Source organism: Oncorhynchus masou, chromosome 26, assembly GCF_036934945.1.
Source record: "Oncorhynchus masou masou isolate Uvic2021 chromosome 26, UVic_Omas_1.1, whole genome shotgun sequence".
Taxonomy (NCBI): domain Eukaryota; kingdom Metazoa; phylum Chordata; class Actinopteri; order Salmoniformes; family Salmonidae; genus Oncorhynchus; species Oncorhynchus masou.
The window spans coordinates 15012200-15035291 of NC_088237.1; the positions used below are offsets into that span (position 1 = coordinate 15012200).

General features: G+C 45.1%; 1 protein-coding gene across 1 annotated transcript in view; it reads right to left on the reverse strand.

Moving 5' to 3' along the window:
* Window positions 1-441: 441 nt before the first annotated feature.
* The window catches only part of LOC135514868 (potassium voltage-gated channel subfamily D member 2-like), a 150214-nt gene continuing 127563 nt past the window's right edge, over window positions 442-23092 (reverse strand). The window contains exons 2-5 of the mRNA XM_064938534.1: window positions 6836-6998; window positions 3640-3735; window positions 3134-3375; window positions 442-1860 (exon numbers count right to left, since the gene is read on the reverse strand). Of these exons, the coding sequence (XP_064794606.1) occupies window positions 1683-1860; window positions 3134-3375; window positions 3640-3735; window positions 6836-6998 (679 nt within the window). The 3' untranslated portion in view covers window positions 442-1682. The remainder of the gene's footprint in view (window positions 1861-3133; window positions 3376-3639; window positions 3736-6835; window positions 6999-23092) is intronic.

A 23092-nucleotide genomic window follows, 5' to 3' on the forward strand; every position in this document is an offset into this window, starting at 1 on the left:
TTCTAAATAGGTCAGGAGCCAGACATGGAGCCTAAGAAGGAATGGAAATGAATTACTTATGCTATATTATTTCAATTATTTCAAGGCTATAGCCTACAAAGAAATACATTGTGAAGCATTAGTGAGTGCTACACACTCGGCTGGTAGGGAGTCAGGGACATTAAGAGCTCAGCATTTAAACAATATTTTGTTGTATTAAATCATTAAAGTCTATAAATTGCGCATATCGGCGGTGACTTACTTAGAATTAAATACAAATTCAATGAAAAATGCCAATCAAAACAGAAAGCTCCTTGAAAGTTGGAATATGCCAGGCCTATTGGGACAAATCAATTTTGTTGTATAGATAATAGGGCAAAAATGAAGGAAACTTTTAAGAGATCTGATTTGTAGTTGATAAGTACTTTGCTACAATGACACACTTTAATTAGCTACCCACCTCGTTCCTTTCTTTTAGCATGTGCCCGTAATAAGTACACCATCATGCTTTTGGGATATGTGTCTTTTCAGATTTAGTTTAGTTACATCACCACACTCCCTCTCTTGCTCTCGGTCCTCATCTTTGTAAGTCACCTTGATTTTGCACCTGTGTGTTTTATCAGTTTATTTAAGAAAATATTGAACGAACTTCATGACAGTAGTTAAAGTAAGGGGCTTGAATAAAAATGCATGCTTGCCCGGGCATGCCCTGAGCTCGTGAAGTGAGCGCTACTGGAGCGAAATCAAAGCGGGCGAGAAGGATGATGCTCCAGCCTTTGGGAATCTCGCTCTGAGCTTCAGTCAAATTGGCCACTCCTCCACTCCTCCACTCCACTCACATACTCTGCCCTTAACCTAACCTTAACCTTGAGCCCAAACCTCTAACCCTAAACCTTAACTCCAAACCTTACACTTAACCCTAAACCTAACCCAAACCATAAACCTAACCCTTAAGCTTAAAATTGGATTTAAACAAATTCCGTCCTGACTTTTCAAAAATGTTCTTGTTTTCCTACCTTGTCCAGACATTCTGGTTCTGATAAGGTAGGAACATATGTACACAGACATATGCACACACAGTGCATACACCCCTTGCTCTCCTTTTTGTCAAAATATTTTAAATGTCGTTTTCTTTTCTCTCCTACTCCACACATTTCAGAACATACAAATATACATTTCCTCTAGTCAAAATCACTGCCTTAACAAACAATAAAACACAAAACAAATTCCACCTCCTCCATTTCAGTTTTAAGACATCACATTTAAAGACACACAATATAGAAAAAAATAGTAATGGTAAGTTCTCTCTTGAAGAGTGTTTGGAAGGAGTAGCTGCAGTTAGTTAGTTAGCCAGGTGGCTAAATGCTCTCCATTTGTGTGTCCGTTGCTAGGCGCTAATCTCAGTCGCCACGGCAACACAGTCTCTCCCCCACCAACAAATCCAAGGCGGGGCTTTGTGCTGCAGCTTTACACTGCAATGTGATTTCACCACAAGAGCAGACGTGTAGTAGCTCCGTGTAGGAAAACCAAAAGGATCCTGCAGCCCACTAAACCACCACACCTCCCCTTACCCCTTTCCCTCCTGCAAACGCCCTTCTCTGATTGGAGCTGGGAAGGGACTCGCTTCTCTGTCTATCTCTTTCTCTCTCTCTCTCCATTTTAGGATTACCATGATGGTGATGGTGGGGGGTGGGGCAAGGGGCCTAGAGGGCAGACACCCTGACGATGTTGGCCTGGGAGTAGTCTGGGGAGGAGGCGGAGCCGTCGTCCTCGGGTGTGGTGACGGGCGGCATAGGCAGCGTGATGACGGCTGCCGTGATGTAGGGTTGCTTGCAGTTCAGAGGCACCGTCTCCTCGAACTTAGCATTTAGACTGGAGCGACTGGAGATAGAGAGAGAGTGGAGAGGGGGGAGGGAAGGGACGGCGGGGGAAAATGTGGAGAATTTAGAAAATAGGGGATGACAAACAGGAAGGCAGGAAAGTACAGAAAAAGATGCAGAAAATAAGTCAGACATAGAGAAGAAGAAGGAGGAGAGGTGAAAAAGACAGGGATAGAGAGAAAGAGAGGACGGCCAGCCAGAGAGAAAGTGGTCCAGTGTTTATTAACACAGAGAGAGGAGGCAACCAGGGTTCATGGCCAGGGTTCCCAGACCAGACCTGTCGGACCACATATACACGGACACCATGCCACAGCTGGACATAGCCAGCATACCAACACACTGACTCACCATGGGAAGAAACTGGCACAGTGTGTGTTTGTGTGTGTGTGTGTGCCCTGCTGCCATAGCAACCACTATGAATGCATATTTATGTGTATATTATGTGATCTATGAATATGTATAAAGTAGATGTGTACCTGTGAGTGTACCGATCGGTCTTTCTGTGAGGGTGTTGGTGAATGGAAAAATGCAGAGTCGGGCGCAGGACACAGATATGAGTAATAGTCCGAAATTTACTCAAAATATAAGTAATGTTCCAACAAGGAAAAACACAATAATCCAGAGCACAAAAAACACGAACCCACATGACAAACAATAACGCACAAAACAGAGAGGGAAGCCTGAGGGTTAAATAAGGAACATAATTAATGGAATGGAAAGCAGGTGTGTATGATAAAGACAAAACAAAAATTGAATCATGGATCGGTGGTGACTAGAAAGCCGGTGAACCGCCAAACACCGCCCGAACAAAGAGAGGGACCGACTTCGGTAGAAGTCGTGACACTTTCATTCTATTCATGAATGTGTGTATGTGTCTGTATACAGTCTGTGTGTTTATATAGTTTTTAGTTTAGCTTATTAGGATCCCCAGTAGATACTGCACATGCAGCAGCTACTCTTCCTGCGGTCCACATAAAACATACACAAACATCACCAAGTACAGAACAGTTAGAGACAAGAACATTAAATACAAATAAATAAATACATACATCAAATAAATAATATGAAACCAAGAGTTTTAGATGGATTTAAGACCAATTTAATGTTAACTACTCATTCTGATACTGACTGTAAAGCCCTGCTTAGAGTCTCAGGGAGCTCACTCGTTGTAGATGCTGATGTGTAGCGTGTTGCAATCATCAGCTTACATCAGCACTTTTAGCTTCTTGTAAAACAAGTGGGAAATCATTTGTACACTGCATGTATGTCTGTACCTGTTAGTGATGGGTCTCTCTCTGATGTGGATGGTGCTAAGCTCCTGGATGCTGTTCCTATGCCCTCCAGTCATGTTGGAGTTGGGCACGTTGAAGCTCTTCCTCTTGTTGCGTCGCGAGCAGCACGACAGGCCTTGGGAGGAGGAGCCAGAGGAGAGGGAGGGGGAGAGATGCGGGTGCTTCGCCATGGAAACCTCCAGTAGGCTGGTCTCAAATGTTTGCTCATCCACAAACTCATGATTCTGAGGGAGAGGGGGAGGATGGAATGAGAGAGAGAGATAGAGAGACCACATGTTACTTTTGTGAACATGGCTCGAGCCAAAGCAAAAGTGCCAACTATGGCATCCATATTAGGAGATTTGCCTGAAATCTGACGACTTCCTAATATGTATACCATACTCTACTCTTAATTAATGGCTTCTGCTTCTTCATGAACATAGATAGATAACAGCAGTGGATAAATCTCCTATTCTCCACCACAGTAATTTCTAAAGCATTGTTCTTACCGTGGTCTTTTCCAGGCAGTGCAATAGGTGATTGTGGTGCGTATCGAACATGGGGTTGGCTTTGCACACCAGCGCCTGGCCTGCTGCCTTTGATGCCTTTTGGGCACAAAAACAAAGATGGATGCATAGTCATACTTTTAACAGACTACAAAACATGCCCCTCCACGGGGTAGACAGGGGACCAACCAACCAGAGCAGGAGACAGAGAGGGACAGGGCTAATGCTCTCACAATGTTATTGCAACCTTCTGCTGTGGCACAGGGACAATATGAGAACATTAGGGTCTGTCCATCTCCTTTGATCTCTCCCCTCCAAGCTCAATGTCCTCCCATGGTTTTTGATGAATCACTCAATGGTTCCAACTCAGCCTTTCAACAACAACAAAAACATTTCAAGACATCTGTTGTCGATGTGAATACTGGTAGGCCTATTTGCCCTGATGTTTGTGTCTGTCTTTCTGTTTTTCTGTTGGTCAGTGTTGACTCAAGCCTCATCTGACCCACGAGAGTCACTGTAGCCTTTCCATACTGGGCCGGATTCAATGAGGCACAGGGGAATGAAACAAGGAGAATATGTCTATAAAATCCTGTTCTTCGGACATGTGGAATTTGGAACTCAGAACTTGAAACTTATGTGTGGGACACCGTCCTCCAATAAGCTTCACTGCGTCACTTTGACCCCGCCCCCGCATGTAGCGTCAGTCGCTGGCTGATGACATGCATCTCATTGCTCCATGTGATGGTGATCCATGACGCGTTCTGATGACGTCATACCCATAGCCGTGCCAAAACATGGGCAATCCAAAATGCATGTGAGAACAAAATAAACGCATGGGAAATGAAATAGCAGAAAAATCAAGAGCAGAGAAGTACAGATGAGGGTGGTTGCAGAGAGACCCGTTTCACCATACGAAGGTGGCCCCCACCTTGGGGCCAAACCTCATGGATTGGGTGCACTGACACCGGTGAGGAGCGGACCATGAGCCACAGCCATTCACCCCCAGTTCCATTAGTTGGCACCAGAGCCCCAGTGCAGTCTCGGTGGGGGTGAGAGAGAGAACAAGGGAAAGAGAGAGAGTGGAGGTGGTAAGTCCTGAATAGTGACGTTAGAGAGGTGGGACACCATGGAAGATGCAACAGCTCTGAATGAGAGAAAGGGGAAGGGGGAACCCCCTTGCCACCCATCTCCCCATCGGGGTTTCGGCATGCACTAACCGGCATTTCACGGACCCCCCCCAAAAATAAAATAAGAAGAAAGTTTAAATAAGTAAAACACCAATCAGCGACGGTTACGTTTCCACGGTTACCTCGGTTGCTTTTATACTGCAAATAAACGTTAGTCCCTCCACTCTTCCTCGCAGCAATTCTACCAAGCTTAGTTTTCTGTTTGTGAACAAAACCACACGTGCATTTGAATGTGTGCCACTTAATGTGTATGTGAGTGAGTGTGAGTGTGAGTGTGAGTGAATGAGTGTGAAACAGAGAGACCCATAGCTCTTGAAAGACAATAAAGATGTCCCCCAGTCATAGATGTAAATTGCAAGCCTGTAAATCCCACTATCTGACATATAGATGTGAACCTTCTATTGCAGTTGTATTCATCCAAGGCCACTCTCTTTTATGTTGAATGTTAATGAATAAAATAACTTGGTATCCACTATGTACAGACAGGCCCATGCATGCAGAAGCACAGCTAGAGGAACACACAGCGAGGTTCAGTAGCACACACACAAGCTATCCATGTATTTCTGTCTAACATCCATGTTTCCATTCAAACCCCAGAGCTCAGTCATCATCCCTCCTAAATGGAATAACAGATTGTTGTTCTTGGGAGGGAGCTACTTACTGGATGCACAACAGGGGCTAAGTTATCACCCCCCTCTCTCATTTTCTCCTCCCCTCTCCCACCATTCTCTCTCTCTTGCTCCCTTTCTTCTCCCCCTTTCCTCATCTCTGTCTGTCTGTCTGTCTGTCTGTCTGTCTGTCTGTCTGTCTGTCTGTCTGTCTGTCTGTCTGTCTGTCTGTCTGTCTGTCTGTCTGTCTGTCTGCCTGCCTGCCTGCCTGCCTGCCTGCCTGCCTGCCTGCCTGCCTGCCTGCCTGCCTGCCTGCCTGCCTGTCTGTCTGTCTGTCTGTCTGTCTGTCCTTCTCCAGTCTCCTTTTCACCTCATTTACTTAAGGGGACTGAAGAGACTGAGAAGATTTGACATGGGCCCTCAGATCCTCAAAAGGTTCTACAGCTGCACCATCGAGCGCATCCTGGCTGGTTGTATCACTGCCTGGTATGGCAACTGCTCGGCCTCTGACCCCTCTTTTACGCTGCTGCTACTCTCTGTTTATAATCTATGCATAGTCACTTTAACTCGACCTACATGTACATATGACATCAATTACCTCGACCAACCTGTGCCCCCGCACATTGACTCTGTACCGGTACCCCCTGTATATAGCCTCGCTTGTTATTTTACTGCTGCTCTTTAAGTAAGCATCTCAATGTTGTATTCTGCGCATGTGACAAATACAATTTGGTTTGATTTGAAAAGGCACATGTCAATAACTGGTCCGGGTAAGTCATGACACAAGTGTGTGTACTTTACTGTATTCATACTTGGGATAAAGGGAAAGCAATAAAATCACTGGAGGACGTCTTTAAGAGTGAGGGAGTAACCGTGAATTATCTTGTAATATGATGTGTTTGTATGTACGTAGGCCACTCCTTCACACATAAAGACATCTCTGTGTTGCTCCAATTATTGATGTGGAAGTCGGGGTGGTCCCGTATGGCCCATTACGGTTAACATACCAGAGGAAGCACACACACACAGACACACATGACCATACACTATCCCACATACACACTGAGTTTGTACACACACACACGAACACAGAAACCTGGTAATCTTCCATATGGTCTCCACTACACTCTATGTGTGTCCCCCAACAACCCACTCGCTGCTCTTTCCATCTCTGCTGGAGTGTGTGTACAGTATGTATGTGTGAATAGCAGCATGTTTGCGAGTTCCATTCCATTCTTAGACACACACAGACATCGCTTACAGAGAGAGTGATTTTTTCCCCCTTAGGATCACGCCGACACCACATACAGCTCTGTTGGACCCTTCCAAGTCAGGGTTCATGACCTTTATGGCCCAGGACATATGGTGTCATGGCAGGCGTGAGGGTGGGACATTGTTGGGTACCTTTTGGGCACGTCTCTTGTCTGCCCGCTGGCTCTGGTGGTAAATGCGGCTGAAGTTGGACACGATGACGGGCACGGGCAGAGCGATGACCAACACACCGCTCAGGGAACAGACAGAACCAACGATCTTCCCTACAATGGTTTTAGGAACCATGTCTCCATATCTGGAGAGAGAGAGAGAGAGAGAGAGAGAGAGAGAGAGAGAGAGAGAGAGAGAGAGAGAGAGAGAGAGAGAGAGAGAGAGAGAGAGAGATTAGGATTTAAGGGTGGGGGTTTTATGCACATACAAAGTGATGACAGGAGCTGGAAATCGTTTTTAAATTAATAGAAAAGAAGGGACTGTCTACAGGGGCAGAATTAGAATAGGATAGGTAAACCCAGATAAAGTACAATATACAACCACTTGATGGCACTAGAGAGCTATAGAGCATCCACCCCTGGCCTGCACATTATACATGATGGAAGATACAGTAGATATTAAATGTTATGATTATGGCGTATGTTTGTAGTTCTGGGCTATAATGTATTGCCCCGTGGTAAAAATACTTCCAGGAAATTCCAGAGGAAAGCTTCTGAAAAGGAAGAACCCTATTAATTGCAAGGTCCAAAATAACACAGCAAATGCCAGGCACAAACCTCTCTGGTGAATGGTCTCTTGGCCTAGTTTCACTTTTGCTATATCATCTTCCCTTTCCCCTCGTCCCTCTTTCTTTCCCCCTCTTCAAAAAAATGTCTCAATCATTATTGTACACCTCCACATTCCCTCCTTTCCTTGTCATCCTCCCATTCAGCCTTTCTCCACGCACTCTGTTCCCATCGTTCGATGCAGGGACTCCCGAGTGGGAACACAAAGTACCGGAGTGTTTCTTTTGGAAGTGCCGGAATGTTCTTTAGAGCGAGCCTAATGACAGAGTAGCACAGTCACAAACCAACAGAGAGCCTCTAAACCATCTGTAGACTAGCAGGGAGAAAGTGTTTTTCTCCATCTCCCTCTTTCTCACTCTTTCTCACTCTTTCTCTCTCTTTCTCACTCTTTCTCTCTCTTTCTCACTCTTTCTCTCTCTTTCTCACTCTTTCTCTCTCTTTCTCACTCTTTCTCTCTCTTTCTCTCTCTTTCTCCCCACAGAGCTGTTAGAATGTACTTAGTCAGTGATTTTGGTGGGTTTGGCCTCTAGACACTGGCCTGCACTCACACATGCTAACTAACTAACACGCAGACACACACGCACATACACGCAGACACACACACACACACACACACACACACACACACACACACACACACACACACACACACACACACACACACACACACACACACACACACACACACACACACACACACACACACACACACACACACACCTGCATGGTCTCCATAAGCCCTCTGTCAGTAAATGGGGTTTCAGTAGTCTCAGGGGTTTCAGTAAATCCCACCACTGTCTGTCTGCCTGCCCTCCGCTCAGTGAGTAAGCCCGCCGATTTACAACCACGGCAGCCCCTGAAACCATGGCAACACACCCTCACAGCCAGGCCTGGAGATCTTCAAAACAGACAGAGATTCCTGTCTGATGAGTGATGTCATCACGGCACGATCCTGAGGGTCAGTTTCGAGCTGCATGGATATGAGTTTTTATGAGCAGTATATGAGCTCAGAGTGTGATTAGAGCCCTCCATTAGACATGAGTTTGAATGAGTTTAAGAATGAGTTAGAGTCCCGCCTCCTTTAGGTATGAATTTGAATAGAGGTATATAGTATATATATAGTATATAGTATATACTAGTATATATAGTATAGTATATAGTAGGACTACACCTCCTTTAGATACAAGTTTGAGTCTTAGATATGAGTTTATAACGCCCTTATTTTTGATAATATCTGTAACTGTTAGAGTATGAGTTTTAAATATGAGTATGGTATGAGTTTAAATATGAGTATGGTATGAGTTTTAGATATGAGTATGGTATGAGTTTTAGATATGAGTCTGGTATGAGTTTTAGATATGAGTTTTAAATATGAGTTAGAGTATGTGTACGGGTATGAGTTTTAAATATGAGTATGGTATGAGTTTTAGGTATGAGTTTTAAATATGAGTATGGTATGAGTTTTAGATATGACAATGGTATGAGTTTTAGATATGAGTCTGGTATGAGTTTCAGATATGAGTTAGAGTATGTGAATGGGTATGTGTTTTTGATCAAATTAAGGTTATGAGTTTTAGATAGGAGCATGAGTAATTTGGTATATGGGTATGAGTTTTAGATATGAGTTCTAGTACAAGTGTATCTCCTTGTGACTGTAATTGAATTCCTAAGAAGAGCTGCAGGGCTCATCTACCCAGCACATGAAAGACTGTACCATAATTACACACAAAGAAGTCAAATTCTCCCATTAAGTTACTGTAATTAACCATGAAGAGAGAGAGAGAAGAAGAGGGAGAGAGGGAAGAGGGCAAGGAAGAGAGCGAGGGAGGGGGGGGGGGGGCAGAAGAGCAGATTTTTCCACCTTGCCAGTTCTGGGATTTGAACCAGCAACGTTTCGGTTACCGCAACCTTTCGGTTAGAGAGGGAGAGCGAGATAGAGAGATGGAAAGAGAGGGGTATATATAGAGAGAGAGGAGAGTGACGGAGATATATACTGTATATACACTACCATTCACAAGGTTGGGGCCTCTTAGAAATGTCTTTGTTTTTGAAATAACATCAAATTCATCATAAATACAGTGTAGACATTATTCATGTTGGAAATGTCTATTGTAGCTTACTTTTAATGGAATATCTACATAGGCGTACAGAGGCCCATTATCAGCTACCATCACTCCTGTGTTCCAATGTCACGTTGTGTTAGTGATAGGTGAGAATTGTCTGTTAATTGAATGATTAGAATATTACACCCTGAAACATATAATTGTATGGAATTGATTAGAATGTATAAAATCATGATCAATAAATGTGGAGTCCTAGTCAGAATTAGTGTAAAACAATATGTCTTTATGGTATTTTAAACACAGACTGTCTGAGCTTGGTGCCGACCTGACTAGAGATTTGGGAGAGAACGGGGAGTGGGGAACAAGGACAAGGTCACTATCTCTGTCGGCTGGGTAGTGAGACAGACAGTGTGTGCGTAGCAGGGCATGTGTGTGCGTCTGTTTGTGTGCATGTGTGTGTGGCTATGTGTGTATGTGCGTCTGTTTGTGTGTGTACGTGTGCGTATGGCTGTGTGTATGTGTGGGCGTGAGAAGTCAGTATAAAATGAATTGATTTGTATTCTTGACTTCAGAACGTTCCGCGAATAAACCTTTTTGACCATTTAGCTGAGCCTCCATCTGTTTCATTCGACCAGGATCTTACAAATTCTGGTTTGCAGACTGAGAGTAATATAATGAAATTGGGTGATGTACCTGGAAAACATAATTCTCTTATCAGTTAACCAATCCAAGTTTATCATTTTAAAAGGCTAATTGATCATTAGAAAAACCATTTGCATTTATGTTAGCACAGCTTAAAACTTTTGTTCTGATTAAAGAAGCAATAAAACTGGCCTTCTTTAGACTAGTTGAGTATCTGGAGCATCAGCATTTGTGGGTTCGATTACAGGCTCAAAATGGCCACAAACAAATCACTTTCTTCTGAAACTCGTCAGTCTATTCTTGTTATGAGAAATGAAGGCAATTCCATGTGAGAAATTGCCACGAAACTGAAGATCTCGTACAATGCTGTGTGCTACTCCCTTCACAGAACAGCGCAAACTGGCTGTAACGAGAATAGAAAGAGGAGTGGGAGGCCCCGGTGCACAACTGAGCAAGAGGACAAGTACATTAAAGTGTCTAGTTTGAGAAACAGACGCCTCACAAGTCCTCAACTGGCAGCTTACTTAAATAGTACCCGCAAAACACCCGTCTCAACGTCAACAATGAAGACGTGACTCCGGGATGCTGGCCTTCTAGGCAGAGTTGCAAAAAAAAAGCCATATCTCAGACTGGCCAATAAAAAGAAAAGATTAAGATGGGCAAAAGAACGCAGACACTGGACAGATGAACTCTGCCTAGAAGGGCCAGCATACCGGAGTCGTCTCTTCACTGTTGAAGTTGAGACTGGTGTTTTGCGGATACTATTGAAAAAAGCTGCCAGTTGAGGACTTGTGAGGCGTCTGTAAAACTGTAATATCTTACGCTTCACGGAGTCATGGCTGAACGACGACACTATCAACATAGAGCTGGCTGGTTATACGCTGCACCGGCAGGATAGAACATCTGCTTCTGGTTAGACAAGGGGCGGCAGACTACGTATTTTTGTAAATAACAGCTGGTGCATGATATCTAAGGAAGTTTTGAGCTATTGCTCACCTCAGGTAGAGTATCTCATGATAAGCTGTAGACCACACTATCTACCTAGAGAGTTTTCACCTGTATTTTTCGTAGCCGTTTACATACCACCACAATCAGAGGCTGGCACTAAGACAGCATTGAATGAGCTGTATTACGCCAAAAGAAAACAAGAAAACGCGCTCCTCGTAGCCAGGGACTTTAATGCAGGGAAACTTAAATCAGTTTGACCAAATTTCTATCAGAATGCCTTTACTCCATACACAGAGATGCACACAAAGCTCTCCCTCGCCCTCCATTTGGCAAATCTGATCATAATTCTATCCTCCCGATTCCTGTTTACAAGCAAAAATTAAAGCAGGAAGCACCAGTGACTAGATAAATAAAAAAAGTGGTCAGATGAAGCAGATGCTAAGCTATAGAACTGTTTTGCTGGCACAGACTGGAAAATGTTTTTGGATTCCTCCAATGGTATTGAGGAGTACACCACATCAGCCATTGGCTTTATCAATAAGTGAATCGATGAAGTCGTCCCCACAGTGACTGTACATACATACCCCAACCAGAAGCCATGGATTACAGGCAATACAAGCGTCAATACAGGACTAAGATTGAATTGTAGTACACTGCCTCTGCTGCTCGTCGGATGTGGCAGTGCTTGCAAACCATTACAGACCACAAATGGAGGCACAGCTGAGAGCTGCCCAGTGACATGTGCCTACCAGACGAGCTAAACTACTTCCATGCTCACTTCAAGGCAAATAACACTGAAACATGCATGAGAGCCCCAGCTGTTCCAGAAGACTGTGTGATCACGCTCTCCGCCTATAGGGAGGAGGTCCGAGACCTGGCTGTGTGATGCCAGGACAACAACCTCTCCCTCCACGTGATCAAGACAAAGGAGGTGATTGTGGACTACAGGAAAAAGAGGATCGAGGATGCCCCTTTCTCATCAATGGGTCTGCAGTGGAGCAGGTTGAGAGCTTCAAGTTCCTTGGTGTCCACATCACCAACAAACTAACATGGTCCAAGCACACAATGACAGTCGTGAAGAGGGCACAACAAGACCTATTCCCCCTTGGGAGACTGAAACGATTTGGCATGGGTCCTCAGATCCTCAAAAGGTTCTTCAGCTGCACCATCGAGAGCATCCTGACTGGTTGCATCACTGCCTGGTATGGCAACTGCTCGGCAAGCCACTACAGAGTGTAGAGCAAATGGCCAGGTACATCACTGGAGCCAAGCTTCCTGCCATCCAAGACCTCTATACCAGGCCCTAAAAATTATCAAAGACTCCAGTCACCCTAGTCATAAACTGTTCTCTCTGCTACCGCACGGCAAGGGGTACCGGAGCGCCAAGTCTAGTGTCAAGTGGCTTCTAAACAGCTTCTACACCCAAGCCATATGACTCCTGAACAGGAGGCCCTACCTTCAAACTCAGTGCCTCTTTGCTTGACATCATGGGAAAATCAAAAGAAATCAGCCAAGACCTCAGAAAAAAATTGTAGCCCTCCACAAATCTGGTTCATCCTTGGGAGCAATTTCCAAATGCCTGAAGGTAGCATGTTCATCTGTATGAACAATAGTTCGCAAGTATAAACACTATGGGACCACGCAGCCGTCATACCGCTCAGGAGGGAGACGTATTCTGTCTCCTAGAGATGAACGTACGTTATTGCGAAATGTGAAAATCAATCCTAGAACAACTGTAAAGGACCCTGTGAAGATGCTGGAGGACACAGGTACAAAAGTATATATATATATCCACAGTGAAACGAGTCCTATATCAACATAACCTGAAAGGCCACTCAGCAAGGAAGAAGTCACTGCTCCAGAACCGCCATCAAAAAGCCAGACTAAGGTTTGCAACTGCACATGGGGACAAAGATTGTACTTCTTGGAGAAATATCCTCTGGTCTGATGAAACAAAAATAGAACTGTTTGGCCATAATGACCATCGTTACGTTTGGAGGAAAAAAGGGGGAGGCTTGCAAGCCGAAGAACACCATCCCAACCGTGAAGCATGAGGGTGACAGCATCATGTTGTGGGGGTGCTTGTTGAAGGAGGGACCGGTCCACTTCACAAAATAGATGGCATCATGTGGATGTAACATTATGTGCATATATTGAAGCAACATCTCAAGACATCAGTCCAAATGGACAGTGACCCCAAGCATACTTCCAAAGTTGTGGCAAAATGGCTTAAGGACAACAATGTCAAGGTATTGGAGTGGCCATCACAAAGCCCTGATCTCAATCCTATAGAAAATTTGTGGGCAGAACTGAAAAAAACATGTGTGAGCAAGGAGGTATACAAACCTGACTCAGTCAGGAGGAATGGGCCAAAATTCCCCCAACTTATTGTGTGAAGCTTGTGGAAGGCTACCCGAAACATTTGACCCATGTTAAACAATTTTAAGGCAATGCTATCAAATACTAATTGAGAGTATGTAAACTTCTGACCCACTGGGAATGCGATGAAAGAAATAAAAGCTGAAAGAAATAATTCTCTCTACTATTATTCTGACGTTTCACATTCTTAAAATAACGTGGTGATCCTAACTGACCTAAGACAGGGAATTTTTAATAGGATTAAATCTCAGAAATTGTGAAAAACTGAGTTTCAATGTATTTGGCTAAGGTGTATGTAAACTTCCGACTTCAACTGTATTACCTCAACTAACCAGTGCCCCCGCAGATTAACTCTGTACCGGTACCCTCTTGTATATATTCTCGCTATTGTTATTTCACCGCTGCTCTTTAATTACTTGTTACTTTTATTTCATATTCTTATCTGTATTTTTTAAAACTGCATTGTTGGTTAGTGGCTGGTAAGTAAACATTTCACTGTAAGGTCTACTACCACACCTGTTGTATTCAGCACATTTTTTTTTTACAACATTAACAATGTCTACACTGTATTTCTGATCAATTTGATGTTATTTTAGTGGATGAAAAATGTGCTTTTCTTTCAAAAACAAGGACATTTCTAAGTGCCCCAACATTTTTGAACGGTAGTGTATATATATATATATATATAGAGAGAGAGAGAGAGAGAGAGAGAGAGAGAGAGAGAGGGAGATAGAAAGAGAGAGACTGGAGGACAGAAGATAGAGGGAGGCATAAATACAGAAGGAGAGAGCCGACAGTGTGGGTAATGTCTGTGTCTGTAAACCCCCACCCCAATGTCCCCCCTATCAAGGTGCCACAGTTGCCTTGGACAACCAGAACAGACCACAGTAGCAGTGTCCTTCCCCTCGCCCCTCCTTCTCTCACCCCTCCTCCATCTCTCCTCCTCCTGTGTCTGTACTAAGGTACTAAACCCCCACCCCAATGTCCCCCCTATCAAGGTACTAAGGTAGCATCCCTGTTCTCTGGCAGCTTGCCTTTATAAGGACCACTAGGATTTGTCCTATCCTTACCACACATTGTATACTCTAGAGAGATCATCACCACTCCAGAACACTCCATAGCATGTTCTTTGTGTAGACCACCACTCCAGAACACTCCACAACATGTTCTTCATAAAGACCTCCACCACTCCAGAACACTCCACAACATGTTCTTCATGAAGACCCCCACCACTCTGGAACATGTTCTTCATGAAGACCTCCACCACTCCTGAACACTCCACAACATGTTCTTCATGAAGACCTCCACCACTCCTGAACATGTTCTTCATGAAGACCTCCACCACTCCAGAACACTCCTGAACATGTTCTTCATGAAGACCTCCACCACTCCAGAACACTCCACAACATGTTCTTCATGAAGACCTCCACCACTCCGGAACATGTTCTTCATGAAGACCTCCACCACTCCAGAAGACTCCACAACATGTTCTTCATGAAGACCTCCACCACTCCAGAACACTCCACAACATGTTCTTCATAAAGACCTCCACAACTCCAGAACACGTTCTTCATAAAGACCTCCACCACTTCAGAACACTCCACAACATGTTCTTCATAAAGACCTCCACCACTCCAGAACACTCCACAACATGTTCTTCATAAAGACCTCCACCACTCCAGAACACTCCACAACATGTTCTTCATGAAGACCCCCACCACTCCGGAACATGTTCTTCATGAAGACCTCCACCACTCCAGAACATGTTCTTCATGAAGACCTCCACCACTCCAGAACACTCCACAACATGTTCTTCATAAAGACCTCCACCACTCCAGAACACTCCACAACATGTTCTTCATAAAGATCCCCACCACTCCAGAACAGTCCACAACATGTTCTTCATGAAGACCCCCACCACTCCGGAACATGTTCTTCATGAAGACCTCCACAACTCCAGAAGACTACAAGAAGTACCGAGGGCATGGACATGAGCGGAGCCAGACAACGGCCCCTGCCTAAGGTCTAATATGGGCTAATTAGATTTGTATCCATTCTGAATGTGTATCAGCTGCCCACTCTGATAACATAGCTTTGTACATAATGAATGACTAATGCTTGATTACCTGCTTAAAATGAGTCCCCGCTTCGCTGCTTCTCTGCTCTAAGCTCAATGGATGAATCAGATAGGTTCATATTACAGTGCTGTGTGTGTGTGTGTGTGTGTGTGTGTGTGTGTGTGTGTGTTGGCTCTAATCTCTCCCCCTGCTCTTTGTCTCTCGCTGTTCCCTGTCTCTCTCTGTTCTCTGTCTCGTTTTGTTCCCTGTCTCTCTCTGTTCCCTGTCTCTTTCTACTCTATGTCTCTCTCTGTTCCCTGTCTCTTTCTGTTCTCTGTCTCTCTCTGTTCCCTGTCTCTCTCTGTTCCCTGTCTCTCTCTGTTCCCTGTCTCTTTCTGCTCTATGTCTCTCTCTGTTCCCTGTCTCTCTCTGCTCTCTGTCTCTCTCTGTTCTCCATCTCTCTCTGTTCCCCGTCTCTCTCTGTTCCCCGTCTCTGTCTGTTCCCTGTCTCTTTCTGTTCCCTGTCTCTTTCTGTTCCCTGTCTCTCTCTGCTCCCTGTCTCTCTCCGATCCCTGTCTCTCTCCGATCCCTGTCTCTCTCTGTTCCCCGTCTCTCTCTGTTCCCCGTCTCTCTCTGTTCTCTGTCTCTCTCTGTTCCCTGTCTCTCTCTGTTCCCTGTCTCTCTCTGTTCCCTGTCTCTCCCTGTTCCCCGTCTCTCTCTGTTCTCTGTCTCTCTCCGATCCCTGTCTCTCTCCGATCCCTGTCTCTCTCCGATCCCTGTCTCTCTCTGTTCCCCATCTCTCTCTGTTCTCTGTCTCTCTCTGTTTCCTGTCTCTCTCTGTTCCCTGTCTCTCTCTGTTCCCTGTCTCTCTCTGTTCCCTGTCTCTCTCTGCACTCTGTCTCTTTCTGCCCGCCGCAATTCAATATGACAGTGTGCCAATTAACCCCGCGACCCTGGCAGTTTTAAAAACAGCGCAGTGACAAGTAGACAGGCGGATGGGTGGACAGACGGCCACGCTAACACAGGAGCGACGGATCAGCGCTGCTCTGCTCACCACGCCAGAGAGGACAGGCTCTAGCCCTTTTCTGCTTTCAACCAACAAAAGCTGTTTACTGACTGAGAGGACAGAGGAGAGAGGATTAGAGGAAAGGAGAAATGGACGACAAGGGGGGGGGTGAATGGGACTGGATGGGCTGTGTGCGTGGTGATGCTTTAATGAGGTAAACACAAAGGAAAACACAGAAAGGTGACCACACACTTTAGTGAAGGGCACTGTCACATTGCGCATGACTGAGAGAAGATAGAGGTAAAGTGTATGAAATTAGAAGAGGTGGACTAATGAACACACACACACACACACACACACACACACACACACACACACACACACACACACACACACACACACACACACACACACACACACACACACACACACACACACACACACACACACACACACACACAAAGGCAAGGTCAAGAGTAATCTTCCATTTTCCTGAGTGGTGGGTAGAGGTTGCAGCTCAAGGTTTTAAGGTGGTGACGAGGGAGATCGCTCAATGACACTAAGTTTGTCTGTCACCTTGACGAACGCACCCCCCATTACCCACCAATCAGGAGAGAGAGAGAGAGAGAGAGGGAACAGGGAGAGACAGGGAACAGAGAGAGAGTCGTAAGCAGAAGTCAAGGAGAGACAAAGACAAAAACACAATTCCTGCATAAACTATTCCTAGAGCTCACAACGACGCCTCCACAACACTATCCACAACTCTCATCCTATCTTCTCCCCAAACTCTCTCTTCGTCTCCTCTCATCTCCCCAATCACTCTCTTCCCCTCTCCTCCCTGAAACAGTGAGAGGGTGATTTTGCTCTATTTTGTGTGAAAGACAAATCTAATCCTTCCACTGTTTCATGCAGCTGCACTCTGTTTGATGCTTTTATAGCTGTTATTATATTATGTCTGACCAGGGCAGGACCTTGGCTGACTCACACGTTTTCAGCCCCATCTTCCCCCACAGATTGTCCTACATTTAAGAGTCTATAGCCAGTTAATAGGAGTGGTGTTGGAGTGTTTGATGATGAAGCTGTATTGAGAGAGCGGGAGAGAGAGATGAAATGGCCTTAATGATGATAGCCCTAACGATGATAGCCCTAACGATGATAGCCCTAACGATGATAGCCCTAACGATGAGAGCCCTAACGATGATAGCCCTAACGATGAGAGCCCTAACGATGATAGCCCTAACGATGAGAGCCCTAACGATGATAGCCCTAACGATGATAACGATGATAGCCCTAACGATGATAGCCCACTAACGATGATAGCCCTAACGATGATAGCCCTAACGATGAGAGCCCTAACGATGATAGCCCACTAACGATGAGAGCCCTAACGATGATAGCCCTAACGATGATAGCCCTAACGATGATAGCCCACTAACGATGAGAGCCCTAACGATGATAGCCCTAACGATGATAGCCCACTAACGATGATAGCCCTAACGATGAGAGCCCTAACGATGAGAGCCCTAACGATGATAGCCCTAACGATGATAGCCCTAACAATGATAGCCCTAACGATGATAGCCCACTAACGATGATAGCCCTAACGATGAGAGCCCTAACGATGATAGCCCTAACGATGATAGCCCTAACGATGATAGCCCTAACGATGATAGCCCTAACGATGACAGCCCTAACAATGATAGCCCTAACGATGATAGCCCACTAACGATGATAGCCCTAACGATGATAGCCCTAACGATGAGATCCGTATTCAAAGTATGGACAGTCAGAAACAGTTCAGGCCCAGAAAAGTGACCGTTGCATTTAAATAATTACACTTAGATACACTGGCAGTCAGTCTCTCTATCTCTCTTTTTCTCCCTCTCAGTCCTTCCCAGTCTTTCTCTTGTGTTTTTATTACATAAGTGGAGGGTGGCCTTACTTAATACAAAGGAGAAAGAAAAATGAAGAAAATGACTGCAAGAACAACTCACTCTGGAGTCGGTTGTTAAAAGTGAGATCTGTGACAGCCAGAGACACTGCGTCGGCTTAACCCAGTGGTCAGGGAGAGAAAAAAATAGGGGCTCTTTTCAAAATAACTAGGCTTTATTGGGCAACCAAGCCACCACAAAATGTAGTTAAATTACTCGTTGAATTACATGGAGTGGAACTACTTCCCAACACTGAGTGAAACACAGTTAGGCAAACTACGTTGACAGGTAAATGGAAAAGCAGCAGAATGAAGAGACAGACAGACACACAACCTATGGACAGACAAGGAGACACGGCGGGTCCCTTGGCTATAGGGTAAAGTGCTGACCAGCATCTGTCAGTGTCACTACCCCTGTCACTGCCCCTACTCTCCTGTTTGTGCTGACAGAGGACACACACACACGCACACACCTGTCTCTGGAGACCTGGCCGGTCAATACAGTGTGTGTGTGTGTGTGTGTGTGTGTGTGTGTGTGTGTATGTGTGTGTGTGTGTGTGTGTGTGTGTGTGTGTGTGTGTGTGTGTGTGTGTGTGTGTGTGTGTGTGTGTGTGTGGTCAAACATGGAGATCTCCTCTAGATGTGTTCAGAAAGGAAACTCAGAGTCCTTGCCGATCTTAAAGTCAACATAACCTTTCTCTCTGAACCAAAGACAGGGCTGGAAACGACTGCCGTATCAGTCCATGCATTACAACTCTCTGCGCCCACCACACAATTACCTGACAAAGAAGCACAAGAATGGAAGCCGGTGAGCAGAACGTTAGTCTTAGTTCACAGTGACAGCACAATGCCTGTTACTATCCACTCAGTTAGAAAGAACAAAGAATCACACACACACACACACACACGCACGAACGCACGCACACACGCGCGCACACACACATACACACACACACATCCTGCCGAGGAGGTGCTAAAATGAACATGTCCATTCCCCTAAATTTGCTTCTCTATCAGACATGTAGTACTTTATCAGACATGTAGTACTCTATCAGACATGTAGTACCATATCAGACATGTAGTACTCTATCAGACATGTAGTACTCTATCAGACATGTAGTACTTTATTAGACATGTAGTACTCTATCAGACATGTAGTACTCTATCAGACATGTAGTACTCTATCAGACATGTAGTACTCTATCAGACATGTAGTACTCTATCAGACATTTAGTACCCTATCAGACATGTAGTACTCTATCAGACATGTAGTACTCTATCAGACATGTAGTACTCTATCAGACATGTAGTACTCTATCAGACATGTAGTACTCTATCAGACATGTAGTACTATCAGACATGTAGTACTCTATCAGACATGTAGTACTCTATCAGACATGTAGTACTTTATCAGACATGTAGTACTTATCAGACATGTAGTACTCTATCAGACATGTAGTACTCTATCAGACATGTAGTACACTATCAGACATGTAGTACACTATCAGACATGTAGTACTCTATCAGACATGTAGTACTTTATCAGACATGTAGTACTCTATCAGACATGTAGTACTCTATCAGACATGTAGTACTTTATTAGACAGAGTACTCTATCAGACATGTAGTACTCTATCAGACATGTAGTACTCTATCAGACATGTAGTACTCTATCAGACATGTAGTACTCTATCAGACATGTAGTACTCTATCAGACATGTAGTACTCTATCAGACATGTAGTACTCTATCAGACATGTAGTACTTTATTAGACATGTAGTACTCTATCAGACATGTAGTACTCTATCAGACATGTAGTACTCTATCAGACATGTAGTACTCTATCAGACAGTACTCTATCAGACATTTAGTACCCTATCAGACATGTAGTACTCTATCAGACATGTAGTACTCTATCAGACATGTAGTACTCTATCAGACATGTAGTACACTATCAGACATGTAGTACTCTATCAGACATGTAGTACTCTATCAGACATGTAGTACTTTATCAGACATGTAGTACTTTATCAGACATGTAGTACTCTATCAGACATGTAGTACTCTATCAGACATGTAGTACTCTATCAGACATGTAGTACTCTATCAGACATGTAGTACTCTATCAGACATGTAGTACTCTATCAGACATGTAGTACTCTATCAGACATGTAGTACTCTATCAGACATGCTCTCCAGTACTGCAGTGTCTCTACATAGTAACAGTGCTGGGTCTCCATACTATACATATACATTAGGCCTAGTCATTGCGTTTGGGAAGCCAGAAGGACTCGTAACACAGAGACATTACCTATGCAGCAGACAACGTAAACCGTGAATCACCACATATTATCCCATTAGAATCTGTGCAAATGCAATCTGGGCTGTGTCACATTGAGAACGCCTGTCTGTATCACATTCTATTGAATATATGGTGCTGGTGCCATAGCCTTGTGTGGATGTTAGCAGGTGTGTACTGTGTAGTACATTGTGTTATGCACCGGCATGGTTGACTGCTTCTGCTGTAGTAATCTATACGGCTTCAGCACAACGGACAGCACTGTGAACAGCCCAGTGTCAGCACCATGGACAGCGCCTATCAGACACCTCGACAAAGAGAGGGAACTGGGAGGCTAGCCAGGAGAGGAACAAAGATGCTGAAGGGAAAAAGAAAAGAGGATTTCTAACAAATAGTAATCGACATTAGAGGATTTCTAACAAATAGCTAATCAACATTTGTTGTGTGTGTGTGTGTATAACACGTGTGCCTCTCTGAGTGTGTTAGAAAGAGAAGTGAGTCATTCAGTGTAGCTCGTGTTTTTCGCAGTAGGGGGCCTGTAGTGCTTGTCATTGGATTAGCATAGCAGAGCGACGGTGATAGAGGGCCACTATAAAACATATTCGTCCCAAAAGGCACCTGATTCCTTATATAGTGCACTATGTTGACAAGGAAATAGCATTGCACTAAGGTAATAGGATGCCATTTGGGACATATATGTGGTGTAATGGCTCTGTATGGTTTAGGTCTATGCTCAATGATAATAATCATTACTTGCTGCCTCCATAATTCTCTGTTGGTGCTGCATGCCCCAAAGTGGTTTTATTTTGGCTGATTTGTTTCGGGAGCACACTAACGCTCCTGGAGTTGACACGGCATGTATAACTTTTCATAAACGGAGTCCATGTAGCACTTTCATCGCTGACTGAAACAGTTCTCACTCTCTCCCCTCCCTCTCAGGGCTATTAGGAGAACATGCACCCCCTATTAGGAGAACATGCACCCCCTCTCCCCCTCCCTCTCAGGGCTATTAGGAGAACATGAAGAACATGCACCCCCTCTCCCCCTCCCTCTCAGGGCTATTAGGAGAACATGCACACCCTCTCCCCTCCCTCTTAGGGCTATTAGGAGAACATGCACCCCTATTAGGAGAACATGCACCCCCTCTCCCCCTCCCTCTCAGGGCTATTAGGAGAACATGCACCCCCTCTCCCCCTCCCTCTCAGGGCTATTAGGAGAACATGCACCCCCTCTCCACCTCCCTCTCAGGGCTATTAGGAGAACATGCACCCCCTCTCCCCTCCCTCTCAGGGCTATTAGGAGAACATGCACCCCCTCTCCCCTCCCTCTCAGGGCTATTAGGAGAACATGCACCCCCTCTCCCCCTCCCTCTCAGGGATATTAGGAGAACATAGGAGAACATGCACCCCCTCTCCCCTCCCTCTCAGGGCTATTAGGAGAACATGCACCCCCTCTCCCCCTCCCTCTCAGGGCTATTAGGAGAACATGCACCCCCTATTAGGAGAACATGCACCCCCTCTCCCCCTCCCTCTCAGGGCTATTAGAAGAACATACACCCTCTCTCCCCTCTCCTCTCAGGGAAGAACATGCACCCCCTCTCCCCTCCCTCTCAGGGCTATTAGGAGAACATGCACCCCCTCTCCCCTCCCTCTCAGGGCTATTAGAAGAACATACACCCTCTCCTATCCCCCTCCCTCTCAGGGCTATTAGGAGAACATGCACCCCCTCTCCCCTCCCTCTCAGGGCTATTAGGAGAACATGCACCCTCTCCCCCTCCCTCCCCTAGGAGAACATGCACCCCCTCTCCCCTCCCTCTCAGGGCTATTAGGAGAACATGCACCCCCTCTCCCCCTCCCTCTCAGGGCTATTAGGAGAACATGCACCCCCTCTCCCCCTCCACACTTCCATTCCAACACCAGTCAGTAGAGTGATTAGCATTACCCAGTACATAACATGTACCTGTGTGTATGTACCTGTGTGTGTGTGTTTCTGTGTGAGATTGTGTATGTGTGACAAGCATGCTAGTGTGTTGTGTCTGTGTGTGTGTGTGTGTGACAAGCATGCTAGTGTGTTGTGTGTGTGTGACAAGCATGCTAGTGTGTTGTGTGTGTGTGTGTGACAAGCATGCTAGTGTGTTGTGTGTGTGTGTGTGTGTGTGACAAGCATGCTAGTGTGTTGTGTGTGTGTGTGTGTGCGAGTGTCCATGCTTGCGTGTCACGTAAGTGGGTGTGTGTCTAAGTGTGTGACAGGATGAGAGTGGGTTCACTAGAGGCTGTTGACGAGTGACTG